Source organism: Plutella xylostella, chromosome 14, assembly GCF_932276165.1.
Source record: "Plutella xylostella chromosome 14, ilPluXylo3.1, whole genome shotgun sequence".
NCBI classification, from domain to species: Eukaryota; Metazoa; Arthropoda; class Insecta; order Lepidoptera; family Plutellidae; genus Plutella; species Plutella xylostella.
The window spans coordinates 8,053,011-8,076,107 of NC_063994.1; the positions used below are offsets into that span (position 1 = coordinate 8,053,011).

The 23,097-nt window shown below is 36.5% G+C and overlaps 1 protein-coding gene and 2 long non-coding RNA genes across 7 annotated transcripts in view; 1 reads left to right on the forward strand and 2 right to left on the reverse strand.

Moving 5' to 3' along the window:
• Positions 1-2,416: 2,416 nt before the first annotated feature.
• LOC125489478 lies at positions 2,417-4,978 on the reverse strand. Of its 2 annotated transcripts, none has more exons than XR_007267031.1 (4): positions 4,609-4,978; positions 4,234-4,354; positions 3,596-3,712; positions 2,417-3,265 (listed from the first exon to the last, which is right to left on the reverse strand). It is a non-coding gene; the product is annotated as an uncharacterized LOC125489478 (long non-coding RNA). The 2 variants fall into 2 exon arrangements; XR_007267030.1 differs by having other exon boundaries at positions 2,418-3,265; positions 4,613-4,973.
• A 6,682-nt stretch (positions 4,979-11,660) lies between these two features.
• Positions 11,661-14,353, reverse strand: LOC105395340. Of its 2 annotated transcripts, none has more exons than XM_011567295.3 (6): positions 14,083-14,353; positions 13,974-13,987; positions 13,677-13,744; positions 13,448-13,536; positions 12,776-12,899; positions 11,661-11,842 (listed from the first exon to the last, which is right to left on the reverse strand). In XM_011567295.3, the coding sequence occupies exons 1-6, from the start codon at positions 14,123-14,125 to the stop codon at positions 11,698-11,700; spliced, it is 483 nt and encodes a 160-aa protein (XP_011565597.2). In that variant the 5' UTR covers positions 14,126-14,353; the 3' UTR covers positions 11,661-11,697. The 2 variants fall into 2 exon arrangements, with proteins under 2 accessions (XP_011565597.2, XP_011565596.2); XM_011567294.3 differs by having other exon boundaries at positions 13,959-13,987; positions 14,083-14,345.
• A 1,175-nt stretch (positions 14,354-15,528) lies between these two features.
• Positions 15,529-23,097, forward strand: part of LOC105395339 — a 46,630-nt gene continuing 39,061 nt past the window's right edge. The window contains exons 1-3 of one of the 3 annotated variants that reach the window (XR_007267001.1): positions 15,529-16,052; positions 16,569-16,779; positions 17,855-17,893. This is a non-coding gene — a long non-coding RNA (uncharacterized LOC105395339). The remainder of the gene's footprint in view (positions 16,053-16,568; positions 16,780-17,854; positions 17,894-23,097) is intronic. The other 2 variants (XR_005254820.2, XR_007267002.1) reach the window with 2 other exon arrangements.

Consider the following 23,097-nt stretch of genomic DNA (forward strand, 5'->3'; position numbering starts at 1 on the left):
CGCAGCCTTACTCAAATTACTGGGCTAGATAATAAACAATGGCAGTCGTCATTAAATTTCTATGAATTCATCATTTGGAGCACAATTCAAAGGATGAAAGTACCTATTCATGCCTAAACGGCTTCTCAATGAAAATGTATTTTTAATTCGATTCTGGCGCAAACGTTTCATAACTATTTTTCAACACTGTATCTGCTGAAACTTCTTAGACTGACTGGTGCAGACGTGCCGTTTTCACAATTCCATTTTGAGTAATCCTCAACTTTTTTATGGATCTTTCAGTTAGTTACGTAACTAGTTACCAAGTAAAATGTTTGTACTCGCATCTGATTGGAGCTCTCTGGTATATATATCTACTAAGCTAGTACAGAGTTATAACCGGGCAGTGGTGACGTGGCGTCGTGGTAGCTGCTTGATTTATTAGAGTTTGCTGAAAACTTTCAAAATAAGTAATAATTATTAGTCATAACTCTTCGCAGTTCTTTCAGAATGCAATATCAGGTCGCTGAAGTAGGTAACCTTCCTTAGCTGGGTATTTTGAAGAATGTCATAGTTATTCACCGTTCCACTGTCATATCGATGTCCAAGGACTTTTTCTTTGGTATAGCTTACTACCTAAGTTTACCTATAGATAGCCGCAAGCTATCTGCTGTTGGCGAACTGTCAGTTCTGATTGATAAGTCAGGCTCGAGGTGGCTCGTTCAACTGTCCATGTTCCCGCCACCATTATTGTTGCTTCCACAGATTAGAGAGTCTATGTTGGCTGTCGTTGCATCAGGTCTGATCAGGTACAACTAACATCTTTACGTACCATCTTTATTTAATCGAGCTATTTTATTTTGTGTTGTCTTGGTTGACTTAATGGTTTTAAAATTTAACCTACAACAATGTAAGTAGGTACCTAGTGTACCTACTTACGTACCTTTGAAGTTGCAACAAGGCGAAGCCTAAATTAAGGTTTTGGCCGGGACCTACCCTTAGTGTTGACGAACATACCTAAAGGTGACCTTGTTAATGTTTTTCATATGAAGTACTGAACATTTTACTTATCCTGGTGGCATGACTGATCATTTAGGTACTTACCCAGTTAAGACATGTTAGCCGGGTTTCATTTATCAACTATTATAATTGTTATTGTTGTGTTAATCAATCTTTATTAATTGATGTCATCTACCAAGGAATGCTGCCAGAGCTCATAATATTCACACCATGATGATACAGAATGATAGTAGCCCACAAAATCGGTGCAAAGGCTTATAAAATAACTTTCCTTCCTAGTAGGACTGCACAGGAACTCGTTAACCGCCGAGTTAGTTAGAATACAAAATTAGTCTGTGTGTTACTTGTCAATCTAGAATATGAATATGGTGACCTGCATCGTGTTTTGAAAAACTGAATACTTAGTTATCCGCCAGTGTCACAGCCTTCATCTAATCTTTTCCAGTAGCTGATGAGGCTGAGATATTTAGTAAAATTATCTTCCCTTCAAGCACCACTCCTCCTTCCAAGGACTAGATGCCGCGCCAGGTGTTGCAGGTCGTGTCGTCGTACGGGGCTGACTGAGCAGGTCCACGAGGCTCCAGGGTCGGCTGCTGCATTTCTGAGGTCAGTCCAGAATTACATACCCTAGTCAGCATGTGCTGGCCTGAGCCCCAGCGGGCTGGATCGATATTCTACATTTTACAGCTTTTAAATATTGTTGCAAAGTATTTCACTGGTTCCATCCATTCGGCTAGTGTATGTTAAAAATATTGCCTTGACAATAACAAGATTTTGATTAATAATTACTTATAAGTATTGCTTTCGAAGAGGCACTGTGTGTATCCATATGTATAATACCTACCTATATGAATAGGTACATACCTTCCATAACTTTCTGACAAGTCAGGAATAATAAGGAAGTACTTAAGTCTTATGTATACTTATACCTTTCTTTTTAGTATATCTACTACCTAGAAATCTATGCATTATAAATATATAGATTCAAATATTTATCTACTGATATACTCATCAGTAGCTTATGGGTCACAGTTGGTTTTCTCTCCACCATGCGATAATAAACACATCTCACAATGTTTAACTAGGTTTCAGATAGGCTCAGACTACATAATAGACGCATTTTTCCTGAAATAAAAATGACATATTATGTATCTAGCCTATCTGAAACCTAGTCATTTCTGCATGGTGATATTACAACTGAGGCGCGCGGGCGACTCACTCTATTTATATAGGCACCCGCACCTTGCAAACTAAGGGTGGAGAGAAAAATTGACTTTATTTAACTGTCACTGTGACCCTTATGATGCCGAACACGGAGAAAGTCGAAACGCCATATCTCACAATGTTTAACTAGGTTTCAGATAGGCTAGATACATAATATGTCATTTTTATTTCAGGAAAAATGCGTCTATTAACATTCAAATATTTGTTACAACAGAAATCGACAATGCTAGATAGAAATGGCTATCAAATAGTAATCATAGATATACCTTCTCAAGTATACTGAACGTAAAATAATTAATTAGTCTATTGTTTTTTTGCAAGAATTGACATTGACATTTTATACATAAGTTAGATATACTCAGGTATAATAAGTACCAGTTTAACAATTTGGTATAATAAAAATCCAGTCTTATTGGGATAAATTTAACTTCCCATAGTCATTGTAAATGCAATCATCAAAACAAAAATAATAGATACCTACTTAATAGTTAGGTACATGTAAGTATAACTTTTACAAAAAATATGTAAGTAGGTAGGTAATTGTAATTAAATGGAAATAACTTCAATACTCTTGACAAAATATCTTACATGAGCTCAAATGAATCCCAAACCGTTTAGGTACTAGTTAGGTACTTGTATTGCATTTTTGTATATTGCATGTAATACTAAAAAAATATGTATAGTTAAATAACCATAAGAAAGGATTCACATAGTTTATTTCATATTTTTGTTTAATACCATCTGCCATCTACCTGTCTTGTCATATTATATGACAGGTACTGCCACGAATGCCTTCTACAATTCAAAGGAGACCGGTGGAAACCCACTAGTCATATCCATTCCTTCCCATAAGAAGAAGCAAAGAGAACCTATAATGGTATACTCACAGAACTAAATTATAATGCCCACATCCGGTACGAATATTGCACAGTTTTCATTGGAGAGCGGAGACTGTTTCCGGTTCTTGTCAATTTTCTCAAGATCCACCTCAACTCCTTTAGTATTTGCCAACTGTATGATGTAGTGCTTCATTTTGTAGTCACTGGAATGGTAAATTAGACTTAAATTTAAAAAGATGTGTTAAAAGCCTGCTTAAATAATATTAAGTAATCTTAACTTTAAAGAACAAATCTGTTCAAAAGATACTGATTGATATTGAATTATAACAAATAATATATAATGGAACATTTTACAAAATAATACTTTTAATTCACATGACTTTATGCTTATAGCTAGTTAGACTGTGGGAATTTGTAAAACTGTAAAAGTTTCAACTTTTAAAAATGATTGAATCCAGGGTTCTGGGCATTTAACTACATACATTCCTTTTAAGGCGAAGTTAATCTAACAGGCGCAACATTATAAAACTCACCTGAACTTCATCCAGGCACACGCTAGACAGCTAAATATGACCATCGCCAACAATACTCCAAAAGTCAGCAGTAGCAGAATATCCATTTAACAGGTTTATCTCATGCCAAAGATACTCCTGGAAAAAGAGAAGGGAAATATGGGTAAGTATACATAAAATTTGACCCTTGGGTAATGGATCATAAATATCCTTACACCCAAAGTTTTTGTGGAAGAAATTACTTGCGGTACTTGAGACCAAAATTTGTGTTTGTAGCTATGTGTTAAGTTTACAAGTTCTGCCACTGTAGATATCTTGTTTGTGTACAACAAATATCTGTTTATTATTTTTCTCATCCTAAGGCATGAGGAATGGTTGATTAACAGCAGAGGAAGCCAACACAATAGCGGCTATTAGTCCAGTCACTTGTATTTTTTTACTTAACTATGCTATCTGTAATAATAGATGGCATTATTTTAATAATTCGGTACTTATAGTTACACACTGGTCACTATAAAATCTTGGGTTCATTCAGGTTGGCCATCCCTGATATTGTAGGTTAAGCCTAGTTAAGATGTTTAGACCATTCAAATAAGAAATTTAATCCCATAGCTCATGCTATTGCCTAAAAGGAGTAAATTCAATTAATAATTACTTACGTTTACCACCAATTTTGCTGCTATTAGAAACCAGTTGAGAGTTCAATATTTACGTCTTTTTTACTTAAATTGACGGTCCTATTGCACGGTGCAAATCAATTAATACTCAGGAACCAACTTTCTGGAAATAAAATAGGAGATAAATATTAACCCCCTTATTCATAGAGAAGTTACAAAATGTTTTAACTAATAAACTGTTTTGTCCCTCTCCGACAAAGAACAAATTGTTCATTGACAGAGAGGGACAAAACAGTATATCAGTTAAAACGTTTTGTAACTTTTCTATGAATAAGGGGGTAAGCATTTAGGTCAGTACGTAGCTGGGCAAATTAATTATTTATAAATAGCGAAAGACATACTCAAACTAATACATACATACCACTCACAGCCTTAGTGCATTTCAAGAGGCGGAAGACGGATAATATAAGAGCCTTGGACAGTAATTCAAGCCACTCAAATCCTTTACAAAAATATTTTCATTTTCTTTTCTCAATCACAGCAGCTCGAATCCAAATCTGCGCGCGCAGAGAAAGAGAAAGGAAGGATAGGATACTAGTGACTAGTGGTGGGATATATGAGACACAGACAATATAGAGAATAGGATATGAACTTAGATATTTTTTAATCGAACTAAGACCGCGGGCACGACCCCATCGCCAGCGGTGAAGCGGGCGGTGGCACGCACGTCTTGATCAAATTGTGTGTGACGCACAAATAGGCCTCTTATATTTCGAGTACTGTCTGAATTTTTACTCTTTCTTGCCAGATACTTATTGACGACCGAATGGCGTAGTGGTTAGTGACCTGACTACTGAGCCGATGGTCCCGGGTTCGATTCCCGGCTGGGGCATATATTTGTTATTGTTTAAAGACAGATATTTGTACTCGGGTCTTGGGTGTTGATATTTATATTTAGTATCTATCTATCTATGTATTTGTGTAGATATATCAGCTGTCCGACACCCATAACACAGGTTCTGCCTAGCTTGGGGTCGGATGGCCGTGTGTGAGATGTCCCCACATATTTATTTATTATTTTATTATTGAAAAAATTTAGTAATCGATTATGTGTATGCGTTAGTACATCCCTAGTTCCACCCTATCACAGACTAAATACGCAAATGTCAAAAATCATCAAGTGATTGCGTGTTGCGTCATGTTATGACAGACGTCACTATCGTATGCTGTGAAAAAACAACCAATAGAGATCATGTGTGAAATAAAAAACCACCAATCGTATTACACTACAATATAATGGGCCAATGGGAGCAAAGGCTTTATGCGTTCTACTGTAATATAATGCCAGAATTCTGTATTAACAATCTTCGTCATTCTGTGTAGAACATCGTCATCGTCAGCGTAACATGCTTCGTCAAAGTAAAAAGTAAAATTAAATTAATCTAATAATCCGCCACGAGTCATACCTGGCCCAAAAGTACCCGTAATGCTTGCAGCGTTACCTCTTTGAATAGCAAGAGAGAGCCTTTGAGCCAAGTACGACCCGGAGCGACGATCATGTCCTCGCGAGGCAATACGGCGGCCTAGATCCCTTATGAGGGCTTTAGCTTCGCCACCCCAAACTCCGCTCGTCTCCACTGCTACAGGGACAAACAAGTAACGGTTTTTTAAATCCGTATACTTTTGGTGCTTTAATCTAGCGGCATTCTCAGCCACCGAGCCCGCTACTCTTGCCGTTCCTGCTAAATGTGAAGCTGCAAACGTGCTAACACATGTGGCATCCCACAACAAGCTTCTGCCACGCTCCCAGGGGACCAGCGTTAGTCCATCCGGACGCTTCCCATCAGTGCGACTCAAACCTGGTGGTTCCAGGACGCACGGGATATTCGCCATGACCATTGCCCTCTTAATCAAGTCATTTAGCGCATGATGTCTTGGAAATCTACCAGCGCACTTGGGACAACTTAGACCATGATGACCCCTTGAGTCTACCAGTGCACCGCAAATACAATGATGCTGCTCACATATGTCGCAGCCGAGCCTTAATGCTACTGCTATTCTCAACGAGTCATCGTCCAAGAGGGTGCCCATTTGAGGAGACGGCAACGCGTGAAGCCAAGAGCCCGATTCAGGTTTTGATGAAGCCCTCACTCTCGCCAAATCTACACCTATACTGCTCTCCATAATTTTGTCCAAAACAGATTTGCACAGAACATCATCCCAGGCTTTCTGGACATCAAGGTGATCAGGCAATTCTTTTCCAGGACATTGAGCTTCCCAGCCCTCTAAAGCCTCAGTAACAAAAGGCAAGCGGAATCCGTCACCATTAATCGATAAGATCCGAGTGACAAGATCCACTACGCCGTGCGCCGAGGATAGGAAAGCCGAGAGACCGGTCTCTTTGACTCGTCTTATGCCCAGACCACCGTGTCTGATCGGTAATGCTGCTTGTCGCCACTGATCCCCCTCCAATTTGATGTTAAGGACTTGCTCCAGGACATTTTTGATACAGTTATCAATATTAGCTATGTTTGCTGGGAACAACCAAACTGGAGAAGTCCTCAGAGCATATGTCAGCTTCGGCATAGACAAACAGCAGCGAAAGATTGTAAGCGCAACATGGGCCGGTAACTGCTTCAATCCACTCACTGTCTTGTTGATTCCCTCCCTTTTGCCATCAAGTAGTGGTGGAACACCTTCAGGAAAAATAGGGGCTCCCAAGACAGTAAAGTTTGCCAGAATTTAAATAATGCAGAAGTATATTATTATTTTGAGTTCTTCTATCACCGCTCCTATACATAAACTACATGGCCATACATACGTACACGATCACCCAAGTAGCTTTCCCGTAGGTTGAATAGGGTTTGGCACCCAACCTAGGAAGATAGCTCCCATAAACCTAGGCAGCTAGGCAGTCAGTAACTAACGTTTGGTTGACAGGTTGACAGATATGCCAGGTGAATAAAGTTGTTTTTCCCTTGAAAACTAAGGGTGGGTTGCATCAATATCCCGGTTATCGTAATAGTTAAGGTTAAACTTAGCAATGACAGAGTCGTTACAGTTAATATTTTACTGTAACGTGTTGCACCATCAAATCGTCGGTCATTGTTAATGTTATTAGGGTTGCTATTCGTTTGAGACATAACTCTCCCCAAAGTTATTGTGGGAAACGTTTTTATGTAAGGCAATACCAAATCTAGCTGTCGGACTGAAGCCGTCACAGAGTACATTGTAGCCGTCATTCTCTGTCAAAGCACTCAAAGTAAACATGTCATAGGAACTAAGTCTGTTGTTCCTCCAAATATTGACCAAAAGATTATCATCAATAAAACCCGCGACAAAGTAGACTCTAATAAGCCTTTATTAAGAGCGGTGGTAGCTCAGTCGGGTAAGCGCCCGCTTCTCACGCCAGAGATGCGGGTCCGATCCCGGCGCTGACATGTACCAATGAGTTCTTTTAACATAAGTACAATGTATACCATCGCTCTTACGGTGAGGAAAACATCGTGAGGAAACTTGCATATCTAGATTTAGCACATCTAGATATGTGAACCCACCAACCCGCAGTGTACCAGCGTGGTGGAGAAATGGTCCAAGCTTTGGAAGGCAGTTTAGACCTTGGGGATATGCACAAAGGTTCCATTCGAGAGAGCCAGGTGCAGGTACTTACACCCCCAGAGAATAGAATAGAATAGAAGCCTTTATTATTAATTATCTTATTAATTAATTCTTAACAAGTTGAAATAAAAACTAACGATGTAATCTATTAAAATAATTATTTATTGACATCCTTCGATTATGCTCATCATTCCTGTTAACTGCATAGACAGGTTCCTCTTCATCAGATGATGAATCATCATAAAAAACCTAGCTGGTGGTACAGCACAGGGTCTCTATTTTGTTTACATAATATATTATGCAGCTATGCCGTAGCCACAATAATGGGCTGCACTCTTCTTAGTTCTGTCCTTATTTTCATTGATATATTTCTGTATTTGAGTGATTGCAAAATTTCTGAAAACAAGGTTATTCAATTAAAGAGTTACGTAGGTTACTTTGATATTAGATTGCTGCGCTGGACCGGCAACCGGCAGGTAGCCGGTAGTGGCTGGATAAAGAAGGCCGAGGGCACAGTGTTGTTTCGCTCCTTGGAAGAGCCCATGGCTAGAAGTGGACGCTTATTTGGTGGTGAAGATGATCATTACACCTACAACATAATAATAGGTGCACTTACTTCGTCGTTGGAGGCAGTAAGAAAGGTTCTAGTTTTAAAGCCAACACACGAGCCACATTTTTGAGACCTGGAACCTGCGAATCTATCAGTTCTCTGAAAGTACACCTTTCTCTTCATATTTCGTAAGTTCCGTACTTACTCCACCTCAATCTCAATTTCTGAGGAACTTGTTTCAAGCACTATTTCACGTAGAAGCGACATGATAAGAATTATTGAATATTAATATTTGTACGTAATACTGTTACTTTGAGGTTATACAACGGGTTTGACAGCTACCTGACTTTAACTTTAACAGTAACCGGCCAACATGGGGTGGTTATGGTTATCGTTAAAGTTATGACGTCATTTTAACCATAGTTGAATGGTGCAACCAATTTTTCGCTTAACCGATGCTTTGACAGACGATGTGACGTTTGTAATAGTTAAAGTTAAATGGTGCAACGCACCCTAAGAAAGAAACAAATAATGCATTTGACTGCTGTCATAGGGCTCAGGCACAGACCAACTACAAATAGACTCGCAATCGCCGTGTGCACTATTCTCTTTCTCACTCAAACCATAGATGTTGCCGACAAAAAAATAAAACCTAAATATGGGGAAATTTAACTTATCATAATAACAAAAACAAAACTTGAGTATATCGTCGGTTGATAGGAAAAAGACACTAAAGGCTAATTTTTCAATGGCCAGATAAAAGTTTTGCTGGGAAATAATTTTGATGCTGTTGCGTCTCAATGTTTCTCAATGTTTGTGTTACCCAGATAACATTTATCTGAATATTGAAAAATCAGCCTTAGTGAGTTTTTCCTGTCAACCGACGATATAAGAAAAAAAACTTTACTCATACTTATTTGATTTCAATATAATTATTTAATATACACAAACTGAGTGGATTGTATGATTCATTGTCTTCGTCCAATCGAAACAATCCTCTTCAAAATGTGCCGAACACAATTTTTGTATGTTTCTTTGGTTCTCAATTTGTGCGACCGGTAATGTCTATCCATTTTCTTGATATTTTTTTTCTGTCGGAAACCTATGAAGCAGAGATAAATGGATGAGCATGAGCATTATAATCGTGGGCCAAATATGTGATGGGGTTTTTTTTAAAGGAAACACGTATTTCGTATCAATACAATAAACTTTATATTATACAGAAGAAATCACACATAGAAGAAAAAAACGAAACGAACGTTTCCTCACAATGAGAGGCACCTCATTTGAAACAGGAGAATGACTTCTACAAAATACAATCTTCACAAAAACCGAATTTGTGCGCCCCATTTGTAAACCCAACCCGAGTCCGTTACAATTTCTAGTATTTTCTTTGCATACTATAATATTTGTGGGTAAAATAAATTTTCAATAACTTGCAACACCATGTGATTTGTTATGATATGGTACCTCGTATTTTTTACTTAAAACTGATAGGTACTAAAAGACCTTACAGTATTAAAATTAGTATCGTTTTATATTAAAATCGAGCCAATAGATAGTACTATGATGAATGTAAGCTTGTTAAACTTGATAGTATCTAGGGTAACGTAACGTACCTAGGGACACTTTCGACTACCCCAACTTTGAATAAAGATATCGCAGCGTACAACTACGATATTAATGTGAAATTTACTTTATTCGGTAGGACATATAATCTATTATCACTAGTATTTGTGCTGAAGCTTTGGTGTGGCCAGATTTTTTTAAATTAAGATAAAAGTAAAAATGCTTGTTTTGACCCAAGGTACGTTACACGTTTGTACCTTGGGACACTTTTAAGTGTACTTTGGGACACATTGATCAATTATATTTTTGGTACAAAAAGTCTTGTAATCATAGTTATTTTATAACTACATTGACATCAAATTATTATTAGTTTTTAACGAAATTATAGTTTTCGATTATGTATGAATCATATGTTACAAATTGGAACATTCACTTTATAGGAATATTTTCTCCTTCTTTCACTTTATATACTGCTTGTTTCAAACGATCCAGACTTACTGCAGCTCTATCCTTTCCAGTTTTACTCTGCCACAAATAAGAACAGAGATTTATGGCGATATTAAGAAGTTAACAGTCTCCATAGTACAAAACCATAGGATACAGTGTCCCAAGGTACAAACATTATCGTGTCCCAAGGTACAAAAAAGCAATATTTAACAAAAAATTAAATATCTTTATTTTTATGTTAGGAATCTTTTAAATAATTACCGTGACCTAAAATTAAATAACTGAAAATATATACGTGACATCCATGACTCTAGTTTGAGCATGCCTCAATGAGATAAAGCAACTCAAAAAACTATACAAGAGCAAATTTTGACTCCAAAAAACTTCATATTGTCTTCACCACACACTCGATGCCGGTATGATCACGAGAATCACTAGTTTTGCCAAGCGAGTAAAATACTATGCCTAGGGTAGAATTTTAATGTGTTTATTTAGCCGGTTTTTTAAATAAAATCAATGTCCCGAGGTACAAGCGTCCCAAGGTACGTTACGTTACCCTACTTACATGTGAAAATATATCTCATCCATCATTCCATCGTGTTTTCGTTCAATATGCTCTATCCAACCGAACAAAATCCACCCACCCATGTCACACACTCGTTAAGTGATGATAATAGTCTAATAAACTTAATAAACACCCACAAATCACTAACAAATCAAAAATAAATAGCATTTAGAAAATTTTGTTGTAACTGTCAGCCTTTGTTTGGCACAGATTTTTCATTTGTTTCATTGTTTGGCACAGAGAACTGACGTAAACAGGCGCCACAGCAAAAAGGACAAAAAACATTTACAGCTTAACGTTTCTTTCTTACGCTTAATGTAGCTAAGCGTCTCTTTTTCGCAATGTCACAACTGTCACGATTATACCCCTGTGGGCTCAGGCTATTTTACAACAGACTCCTTCATAGACTAATATTGGTGTGTGTAGTGGACTCCATTCACTTGGTTGAGAAAAAATCCTAGTCTAAAGTCTAGGGGGCCTATATCCTATTCCACGGAGAAAGATATCTGATACAAACAAAAACTACCCTTATTCGAGTGTAATTAGGGTTCAGTCGAATGTCTTTCACCGTGGAATGGGATATAGTGTACGTTTTTCTAAACCGATCGAGCAGTGAAAATCGCCTCAAGTTTATATGGCGCGAAGCTAGTGCAGCGTGAGTACCGCTAGATGGCGACTCTTCCGCATATGAAATATTTTGATCAATAACAAATATAAAACAATAGTTAATCGTTTTATTGGTGATAAAATAAAAGTTTTACACAACAAAAACACCGGCGTCTTCCACGATGACGTTGCAACTCTCTGCCTCTGGCTTTATTTTTGTTTTGTCTGGTTTCCTCTGTTTGTCTCTTCCAATTTTCTTGGTTAAAGCGTCAACATCGCTCTTCAATTTATAATCACTGTTAAAAATACAGATAGCTTGTCATTATTATCAATGTCATCATCCAACAACCGACCGCTAGTGGCTATATGACTCACTCAGGAAAGTAAAAAAAGGGTTTTGTAAATTATTATTTTTTACTTATTGGCCAGAATATTTGTAGCTAACTACAAAAATCTTACAAAAAGTTATAAATTTAGCCGAGCTTTAAGATATTACTTCTTAGTAAATGTAACTTTGAAGGCGCCTTAAAACTTTAAATATACATTCAGACTGGTAGGTGTAGTTATTTATAGAAATAAACCTTACTTTTATATTTTTTTAAGAAAAAAAACCGGCCAAGTGCGAGTTGGGCTCGCGCACAAAGGGTTCCGTAGCAGCAAATCAAAATTACAGTTAAATCAACCTATCTCAAAAACTATAAGAGATACTTTGATCAAACCAAAAATCGTTGAAAGAGTTAATTAGCATGCATCACCTCTATTTTTTTTAGAATTTTATACCCCGTAGTTATAAAAATAGAGGGGGGGGGACATACTTTTTACGACTTTGAGAGCTGATATCTCAAAAACCGTTCACTTTAAGAAAAATGTTTTTTAGAAAACTTTATATCATTTTAAAAGACCTTTCCATTGATACCCCACACGGGTATGTACATCGAAAAAAAAAATTTCATCCCTCAGTTACATGTATGGGGGGCCCCACCCCGAATTCTTTTTTTTACTATTTAGTGTCATATTTTTGTAGCGGTTCATACAACACATATTCCCATCAAATTTCATCACTGTAGTACTTATAGTTTCCGAGTAAATCGGCTGTGACAGACGGACAGACGGACAGACGGACAGACGGACATGACGAAACTATAAGGGTTCCGTTTTTGCCATTTTGGCTACGGAACCCTAAAAAATACCTAGGTAGGTGGTGTGTTAAAAAGAAACAGTTTACTTACGCATAATTAATACGACAGCAGTATGTACATGCAGTGAGGGCACATGTGGCAGCACAGCAAATTATAAAAATGGCAGATATGGTTATTCCTTTGAATATTCTTTCTGCTTCCTGACGAATTTTCTCTGTAACCAATACATTTTTATCATAATTATAAAAGAGACGATATAGATGCTGACAGCTCATTAAAAAAAACTAATTTGAAATAACGAAGTTACCTACCGTGTGTAGGGGGCCGTCCATTAATCACGTGAGGCTCAAAGGGGGGGGGGAGGGGGTACTGAAAACCTCACGAAACATCACGAGGGGGAGGGGGGGTTCTCGTTAGACATCACGTGTATTAATTTTTTGTCAAAAATTAGGTATTTCTGATCCGATATTTTGGACGGCGCAAAAATTTTAACGATTTGTAGTATGACCTATATTTTTTCTAGTCAAAAATTGCCTTTACATAGACTTCCAAAAAAATACACGTGATCCAGGGGGGGGGGAGGGGGGGTTGGTCCCAAACCTCACCAAATATCACCAGGGGGGAGGGGGGGGTCAAAAAATGAGAAAAACGACCTCACGTGATTAATGGACGGCCCCTAGGGACATACACTACTTATATATTTTAACACCCTGTATTTTATATTATTTTTCAAAATATTTCTTACTGACTTACTGTACCTACCTTGATTATTATATTTTTCAATCGTTATACTCATTATATATTTAAAATTCACCTTACACTCATTTGTAGTTTCATTGTAAATATAAGCCCTGAAATAAAACAATAATGTATTTAATGTTGATCGAGGTACTATAAAGGTAACTATGTAAATACTTACTTAAGTTGTTCTAAGTCGCAAATGATAAGTATAAACCAATGAATGAACAAACCAGAATAGGAATACACAAACCTATCACATCCACATTTTTCGGTGCAGTCTGAAATACAATCACCCATGGCATCGCATTTTTTGGTGGACTGAAAAAAATAAGCATAATTTTACTGTATGCATAATAATAATACATACATGTATGTGAATGTACTTACATACTAGTATTTATGTTAAATATTTAGAATAAGCAAGCATTAGTTAATTTAAATAATCAAGTACTTATCATAGTGTAAGTAAGTACTTATTCCCAAAGCTAGCTAGAGTAGCTAATGACAATGTTAAATAAAACACTTTTCTTACATTTTCATCTGTTACCTTTGCATTTATCACTGAAACAAAAAATTACAGATTATTCAAAACAGTAATTTAAGTACTTTCTTACCAATTTACCAACAAAATGTTGTTTAAAAACTTTGATTCTTACCGTTAACAATTGTTACTACTAATACTAGAACAAACAATCTCATTGTTAACACTCCAATAAACAATGGTAACCTCTATGTTTGCAACTAGGTTTAACTATTTATATTATTTGAAAAGTGTAGTTATTTTTAAATCTCTTTAGATACCTAATGATTTACATATTATTATGTATTGTTTTAAAGATAAAATATGATTGAAACTGAATGCCGCTAGACTGGGTACGCGACGTCAAGACAAAAATAGACGTCCCTGGCACTAAATCTGTAATAGATGTTTCTTACAATACACCGACTGAAAGTTTCAGAACTCTTTGCAAATTTGAGCAGGTACCTATAAAAATTTAAACGTAAAGATATTTAAAAAAACGCAGGTGTAACTAGTACTTCCCTATTTGATTAAAGCAAAGGCCATAATATATTATGAATTAAACATTGACAATACACATTACAATAAATTTCCCTCAATTTTCCCCGTTAGTGACCCTGACTTCTATGCCGATGGTCCCAGCTTCGATCGCCGGCCGGGCAGATGTTTGTTTAATTAACTATATTAATTTCTTGGGTGTTAAGTTTAATGTTTAAGTTGTGTTTAAATTATGATATTATGTAGGTAACTATCTGTGTAGATATATCAGTTCGATAACCATATTTAGGCTCTATCTAGCCTATGATCTTGGATCAATATAATAATATTATTAACTCTAATCCAACTCTAATCTCACTAAAATACTTTTAGTTACTTAGCTATATTGCATGAAATGGAACGTAATGTGTGATCCACATAGCGCTAAATACCATGAAAAAAAACGATGACACTCGTATTGTTGCATCCTTGTCGCACTCTGCCTAGCGCCTATCGCTATCCTGCTGTCATATAAAATCACAGTATGTCTCTTTCTATGATCAACGTGAAATTGAGACAGAAATACGAATGTATGCGAAGTCTGCGAACATCACTTTTTTTTCTCACTTTTCGTTGTCGTGCGGCTGTCGTTAGGGTTCGAAGTATCGGCGTCCGGTATCGATACCGAGTACTCATGTGGTATCGAGACGAGGGTATCGATACCGAAAAAGTATCGGTCCAAAAGTATCGATACTACTCAGTATCGAGTACTTGCAAAATAGTTAATTTTTGTAGCTTCACCAGCATAAAAATCTTCTTTTCCATTGCATTTTTAAAAAAAGTTTTGGTGATAATAGCAAATAAACACAAAAAAATGCAAGACTCTGAGGTTTAAACGGATTGATTTTGTTTTAAGATCTTTTATGAAGGCCTATCATATTATAATGTGACGGCAAAGTACTCGATACCAGCGATTTGTGTATCGAGACGAGGGTATCGATACCGAAAAAGTATCGGCCCAAAAGTATCGAGTACTCAGTATCGGGTATCGCGAACGAAAGTATCGATACTTACTCGGTATCGAAAGTATCGTTCGAACCCTAGCTGTCGTGTCGTGGCATAGCTTTGCAAAGCCCGCTCAAATCAAAAAACCTGTTTAGTTACCGAACATTACCACAACCTCAACTTGGGCGTATTTGCCAGACTGTGTAGTTCCTTGTTTAATGTATTTTTTTTTTTATTTAATCGTGTAGTGATAATCTGGTTACAGATAATTCCTATTCACTAGCCCTTTCAAATAACTGTGTTTGATTCAGTGAACCGAAATCTGTGAATAATGTGTGTTTACCTTTGTGGCTTACAAGTGTTTGGAAACAGTTTGTCGTGTTAAAATACCTATTTTAAGGTGTGTGTTTAAAGTTAAAGTAACAGAAAGGTGAGGTATTCATTCGAGTTGAGTGCATTGTGCATAAAACATGAAACAAGTGATAATTGTACATTAATTACGAAGTTATAAGTGCTATGAAGAAAGGGATGTCATTAGATCTCTGTCTTCAAATTGATTGAATTGCATACTTCAGTGAACACCGTGTGAATCTTTCCTTTTACCTGCCGCCAGCTTTGCAAAAGGTACGCTACTTTTCTGTTCTCAAACTTTGAATATAAGTTTCTAATAAGAAACTGGCTTCCTGTCTTACCAATTCATATCCCAATATGACCCAATGAACATACATCTTATTCTTAAAACCATAATGGTACTAAATGAGAGGTGTCTAATATTCTTCTGTATTGCTTATAAAATCTCTGTACCTACTTTCATTATACTTGCTTTATTAGATACTTAAGTACTTACCATACATTACATAAGGACCAACTTAAAAAGTTTTCTTAACTTAATATTGGCATTAAATCTATGTCTACCGGTCTGTTTCTGTCCGTATACTGTCAAAGCAAGGCAGCAACATTACATTTAATGCCGATATTAGCTTAAATTTTCTTTGTGAAACTCAGTGTCAGTATCGCAGCTGAAATGACAAGTTAAGCAGGACTTATGTATGACATGCAGCTGTGTGATTGGCTTGAAAAGTCATTATGATTATTGCTCAAATGACAGTGTAAGTTTTAAATAAAATTCTCTTGTTACAGCTACAATGTTAAACTTGAGGCATGGTGTGTTGTGTGCAATCATGGATCTGTGATGGGCCGCACTGACTCGCACACACGCAGCGGAGGCGTCATGTAGACATGGCGAGTGGCAAGGCTCTGTACTCCATAGCCGTTGTCGTTCTTGGCTTCATCTGCTTCATCGTTGGAGCCATCGCTGTCGGGCTGCCCACTTGGGGGTACTTCTACAGTTGTGAGTGTTTCTTTAGCTTTCTGCATAAATTCATGTAGCTTATGTATAGCATATTATTTTAAGATGTTTTTGCTGTCACACTAAAAAAATTATCAATATGGTTTTGCATATCTAATATATTTTGTTGCTCAAAAAATTGGTTTAACAAGTTTTTGGAGTATAATAGTAGGATTTTGGATGCATCTACAGGCAATATTTAATTAAAATTGAATCACAGGTATCATGGGTATGAGATACTACTTCTAAAATGTTGGTTTTTATTTCTCAATATAAACATGACAAATCATAATCAATTAAAATGATGCCACTTAAAAATATAAAATTATGATTAAAATACCAAGCATTAGCTACATCAAATAAAAAAATAAAAAATAAATCAACGTAACATAATAGTTTTGACGACTACTATCATAACTAGGCTCACATGTAGCCTGTATTTATGATTAAGTAGGCTATTATTAGGCTTAATTAACCAGTACCTCATTATGACTTAACCACCTGAATCAATCAAATATAACCATGTGTGTGTGGACAACATACTTGAGAGTAGTAGTAATTAATTGGAATAATACTAATTTTAAACAAGGTATTTATATAATACAAATAAAAACATTGGTAGGTATAAATCTCAAAATATAACATGCTGCTAAATGAAGAAGTCAACTATTATACAGTTTAAAAATACATTATAGATTACTGAGTTGGGAGATATTTTATCAATACCACTTAATTGATTAGATTGGTAAAAGTAAGAAATGTTTTTATTAATTAGCACCACAGTAGCGTTTAGCAGCATCTTATTTTTTAAATTAATTTTTCACTCAACACTTTTAATTTTGTATAACTCATGCTGATACAGAAACAATGTGTTCATGGTGGCTGGACTCATGCAGCTATTTAAATTATTAATTATTATTCAAAATTTGTTGTAGCTCTATCTGTCTACTCCTACTTAAAAGGATGCATTTTTAAGATTGTTTCTTTATCCTCACAGCTTATATTAATTTTGTAAATATTTTCTCACATGATGTTGTCAGCACTGTTAGATGGTACTTTAGATCACTAATTCTTTCAGATGATTCGGACCTAGCGCTATCGGTCCAGTCCTATTATTGTAAGTACCCTCATAACACCCATTAATTTTACACCCGTTTACACATTTGTGAGAGTATTAGCTGGTAAAATGAAATTATTGTCTTCTGGGATGATACTAATCCGACATCTGTCTAAAAATGGCGCTTATTCTCACGCGAACGCTTTTCAAGGCGGAAATTTATTGCAAAATGTCACATTCCTCATTACTACTGACATGTGACTACGTACTTCTATCACAGGATTCAATACTATTTTCGAAACTAAACAAACATATGTAAAAAGAATTAAAAGAACAGAATCGTCAACTGTCACTGTCAAAATGTAAGGCAAATTTATCAGTTCCAAAAGGACTTTGTTTTTTCCATATGTTTGTGTAGTATCGAGTCCTGTGATCGCTGCACAGGCGTGATGTCGAGAATATGCTCCTAGGCAATGCGTATGGTAGAAGCCGCCGCTCGAATATCAATCTTTAAAGCCATCATAATCAAAGTCTTGGATAGATAATACATCATCAAACTGATGTAGGGATATGGGCATTATTCCCCTTTTATCCATATGCCATTGGTATTTATTATTTTGTAACCTCGCAAATGTGTAAACAGTGCATTAGAAAAGTAGAGCTTGGAAACTATTCAAACGCACAGTAGTGATTGCACGTTATACCTAAGTAGTTTTAGTGGAAAGTACACACCCTAACTGTAGCACAGTCCAATGTATCACGTACCTAGATCATGTCACGTTAAGGTGTGTATGATGTAGGTACCTATATGAGGAATTATGCCGGTTTTACACGATACGTTTTACTCAAACTTAATATTAGCGCGTCTTTTTTGTCACCGTGGTGACAGGATCAGGCAGTCTGCGGCAGTCAGAATATCATCAGTCGCTGACTGCCCATGGTCGGCTGGACCCATACAATCTTCAGTTGATACGTCACTTGGGGGGGCGTTCTTTCGTCAACTCTAGGTCCCCAAATGAATGATCCAATCGGTCCAAAACTAGTTAATGTATCGGTGAACATACATAGAAATGAATTGAGAACCTCCTCTTTTTTTGAAGTTGGTTAACAACAACATAATCAAATCCCAGTTATTCCCATTACAATGCGATATGTTTGTATTGAGGAATCACAAGTGATTTTCTTCAATTTTCTTGTCAAGGCCCCGTTTTGGCTCGTATATTATAAATTTCAAGCTTTCTCTTGCACATCCGATACACCTTGAATATTTCACCCGCGTGTGAGTTTTTCCTCCATTGTTGAATAGAACCAGGAGGGTTTCTCTATACTAACGAAAAACGAACGAACGAGAGCTGTCGTGCTATCGGCACGTTTAATACAAATAGAGTCGAGGTTCGCGCAGCAGGGATCCAAACTTCGTTTTTAGTAATATAGAGTGACACCCCAGTAAACATTTTGTTGAAGTTCACAGTGAGAGTTGTATGACTGTGTGATATTTTATTTCATCTCATGAGTACGCCAAAAGTTAAGATAGATAATAAATAGATAATAAACAAGCAGTTAGAGCATAACCAGGGAGTAGTGGTTAACTTTTGAAACATCTGTCATGAATTTTATATGGAGATGACGTTTAATTTATAAATCAATCCCTGTCGGTTAGATAACCGACTATGGAGAAATTGGCACAAAAAAGCCCTTTCCACAGCGTTAAACAGTTAGAAGTGTGTTGTGTATTTAATTTCGTATCTATGCTTCAACTATGTGTATTTTATTTCGTGTGGTTTAAATTAAGTACAAAAGTTATTTAGGTTACTCTTTTGATTCGAACAAGTACAATGGGATCGGATTACGCAGCGCCGGTACAGTTTCCGAACGGTACTTTACCTTTCATGAGACCAGCGTGATGGCTGACTCCTATAGCCGGTGATTTAGTTTTTAGATAAGGAAATACTTCGCCGTATCCTAACTAATATTATAAATGCGAAAGTAATTGTGTCTGTCTTTCTGTCTGTCTGTCTGTTACCCTTTCACGCCAAAACTACTGAACGGATTTAAATGAAATTTGGTATACATATGGTCTAGACCCTGAAAAAGAACTTAGGCTACTTTTTATCCCGGAATTCCCACGGGAAAACTTTTTAAAGCGAAGCTAAGCTCGCGGGAACTGCTAGTTTTAATACTTTGTGAATATCTTAAAACAATATTTGTAGGTACGCTTCGCTCATTTATTCTTTAAGTAATTTCTCCACCCTAAGGTCGTCTGTGAGAGATCGCTTTTAGCATTAACGGCGCCTATTTTGCAATTTCCAATGTATTATTTCCAATGTAATATATTCAACATGGATAAACTCTGTTATTAAAAGATATCATAAGTAGGTACTTGCAAATAATTACTTATAACTCGTTAGATTAGCACCTACATAAAAATAGTAAAAAAACAGTCTTCACAATCGCGATAAACATAACGGATTTATCTTTACCCACGGCACATGCAGCCTTCATTAATTTAACGCTAAAATGTTTTATTTAGAAGTGAAAAAACTAGACCCTATCTAAACGGATGTGGCTGTCTTAGTAGCGAGCACAAGAAGTGGGACAAACCACGTGGTGCAACTGGTATACTGTTACCCGTGTAGGTAAGCTGGAATAGTTTTAAATAAAATGAGGGCGCCACTATCTATCTATCTTCGTAGCGAGGAGCGGAATTTCCTTATTTAACCTCTGAAGTGGGTCATACATATAATGCTCAAGACTGTAATCCCCGAAGGGGTAGTCAGAGGCCAGGTGACTCGCAAGAGAGTCACCCGCTTTTTGCTGTACATTTGTACTCACGATTCACGATAGGTGGCCAGCCGTATCGTCTGAAATTTTCAATTAGAAATTATTATGGTGCTGTGGTTTAGCCACCCAAGCGTTTGCCAAAAGCTATTTTGTAAGTTTAACTTTTCCATTGCTCGTTCTATTCTATTCTCTGTGGGGGTGATAGTACCTGCACCTGGCTCTCTCGAGTGGAACCTTCGTGCATATGCCCAAGGTCTAAACTGCCTTAGCTTGGACCATTTCCCATCACGCTGGTCCACTGCGGGTTGGTGTGTTCACATATCTAGATGTGCTAAATCTAGATATGCAGGTTTCCTCACGATGTTTTCCTTCACCATAAGAGCGATTGTACTTAAATTAAAAACTCATTGGAACATGTCAGCGCCGGGATTTGAACCCGCATCTCTGGCGTGAGAAGCGGGCGCTTACCCAACTGAGCTACCACCGCTCTAGCCGTGAGTGTAATTAATAACGACTTCTGCCGCCGACCATGCTAGTTAGCCGCAGCGTCCGAAGCGTCATTTTCTTAAGCTTTTCGTCGGAGGCTTTCCCTGTTTCCTGTTCGTACGATTTCTTAACTATCTACATTTGCACATTAAACGTTTTTATAAAGGGTGTCCCTGGTTGAAGTGCACTATGCTTTATAAATTCTGTTCTTGTGTACAAATAAAGAATATTCTTTCTATCTATCTAAATAGAATGATTAGACTAGTAAAATTAGAAACAATCTAGTATTTTCTCATTATAATATTAGTCATACCCACAAACCTTCTTTAAAACTACGCAACGGATTTTGATGAGGTTTTTTTTATTAGATAGAGTGATTTAAGATGAAGGTCTATATTATTATAATATGTATTTGTACAACAAAGTTAACGCGTGTGAAGCCGCGAAAAAAAACGTAAATATACAGGTTGTTCCAAAAGTGGTATAGGTACTTAAAAATAACTGTTCCCCACGTGCGTGACCTAAAAATTTTCATGAGAAGTATATTATATTTTTCTTGCGAATTTCCAAAAGACGTAGAACATATTTTTTTCAGAATGACTTCCTGACTGACTGTCTGCAACACACTGTATACAATACTTACTTTTACTACCTTCATCCCCATAGCTCACATTTATTACCTCTATTATAATTTCACTGCTTACTTACTCATTACTCATAGTACTTGATCATTGTTTTCGAAACTTAGATACTATGGAATAGGAGGAAAGGCTTTAGATTTGATATCTTCATATTTAGACAAGAGACAACAAAGGGTCGATATTAACAATACTAAATCACAGGGGGCTCATGTAAAAATAGGCGTCCCTCAAGGATCTATTCTAGGACCATTTTTATTCCTCATTTATATTAATGACTTGCCTTTTATGGTTGAAAAATTGACTAATATAGTTTTATTTGCTGACGATACTTCTTTACTTTTTAAAGTTAAAAGAAGAGAAAATAATTTTAATGAAATTAATTCAATTCTATCTGACATACACGATTGGTTTACCGTTAATAATCTTCTATTGAATTCTAAGAAAACGAAATGTATTAAATTTACACTGCCGAATGTTAGACAATGCGATACTAACATTATTCTAGATGGGAATAAATTGGACCTAGTTAATGATACTGTCTTTCTTGGGATGACTATAGATTCAAAGTTACAGTGGGGACCTCACATTGAAAAATTGTCTGGAAGGTTGAGCTCCGCAGCTTTTGCTGTACGGAAAATTAGACAGCTGACCGACGTTGAAACCGCCAGATTAGTTTACTTTAGTTATTTCCACAGCTTATTATCGTATGGCATTTTGCTTTGGGGTAGAGCAGCTGATATTGAAACTATATTTGTATTACAGAAAAGAGCCATCCGCTCTATATACAAACTTGGTTCCAGGGATTCATTGAGAGAACTATTTAAAGAAATTAATATCCTTACAGTTCCATGTCAGTTCATTTTTTCCAATTTAATGTATGTACGAAAGAATATTTCAACTTTTGATACAATTGGCAGTAATCATGACATTAATACTAGGAACAAGCATAAGCTGGCTTTTCCAGCGATGCGTCTGGCGAAAGTTAATAAATCGTTTTTAGGGTACTGTATTAGATTTTATAATAAGCTTCCAGCAGAAGTTGCTCAAATGCCAGAGAATAAGTTTAAGTGTTACATTAAAGAGAAACTCAGTAAAAAAGCTTATTATAGAATTGATGATTACTTAGAGGACGTTAATGCATGGCTGTGATAAGTAGTTAGCTCTGCTCATATTATTATAATAATAATTATTAAGCTTATATGTATTGTATACCAACTAGTTTTAAGTCTTTTTTTGAAAAGATGGCTCAGGAGTTTCTTGCCTCCGTTCTTCTCCTTAGACAGAAAGAGCCCCCCCTTATCCGAACGGAGAGTAATTTGTAAAAATTGACGTTCATCAGAAAATTTTATATTTGTA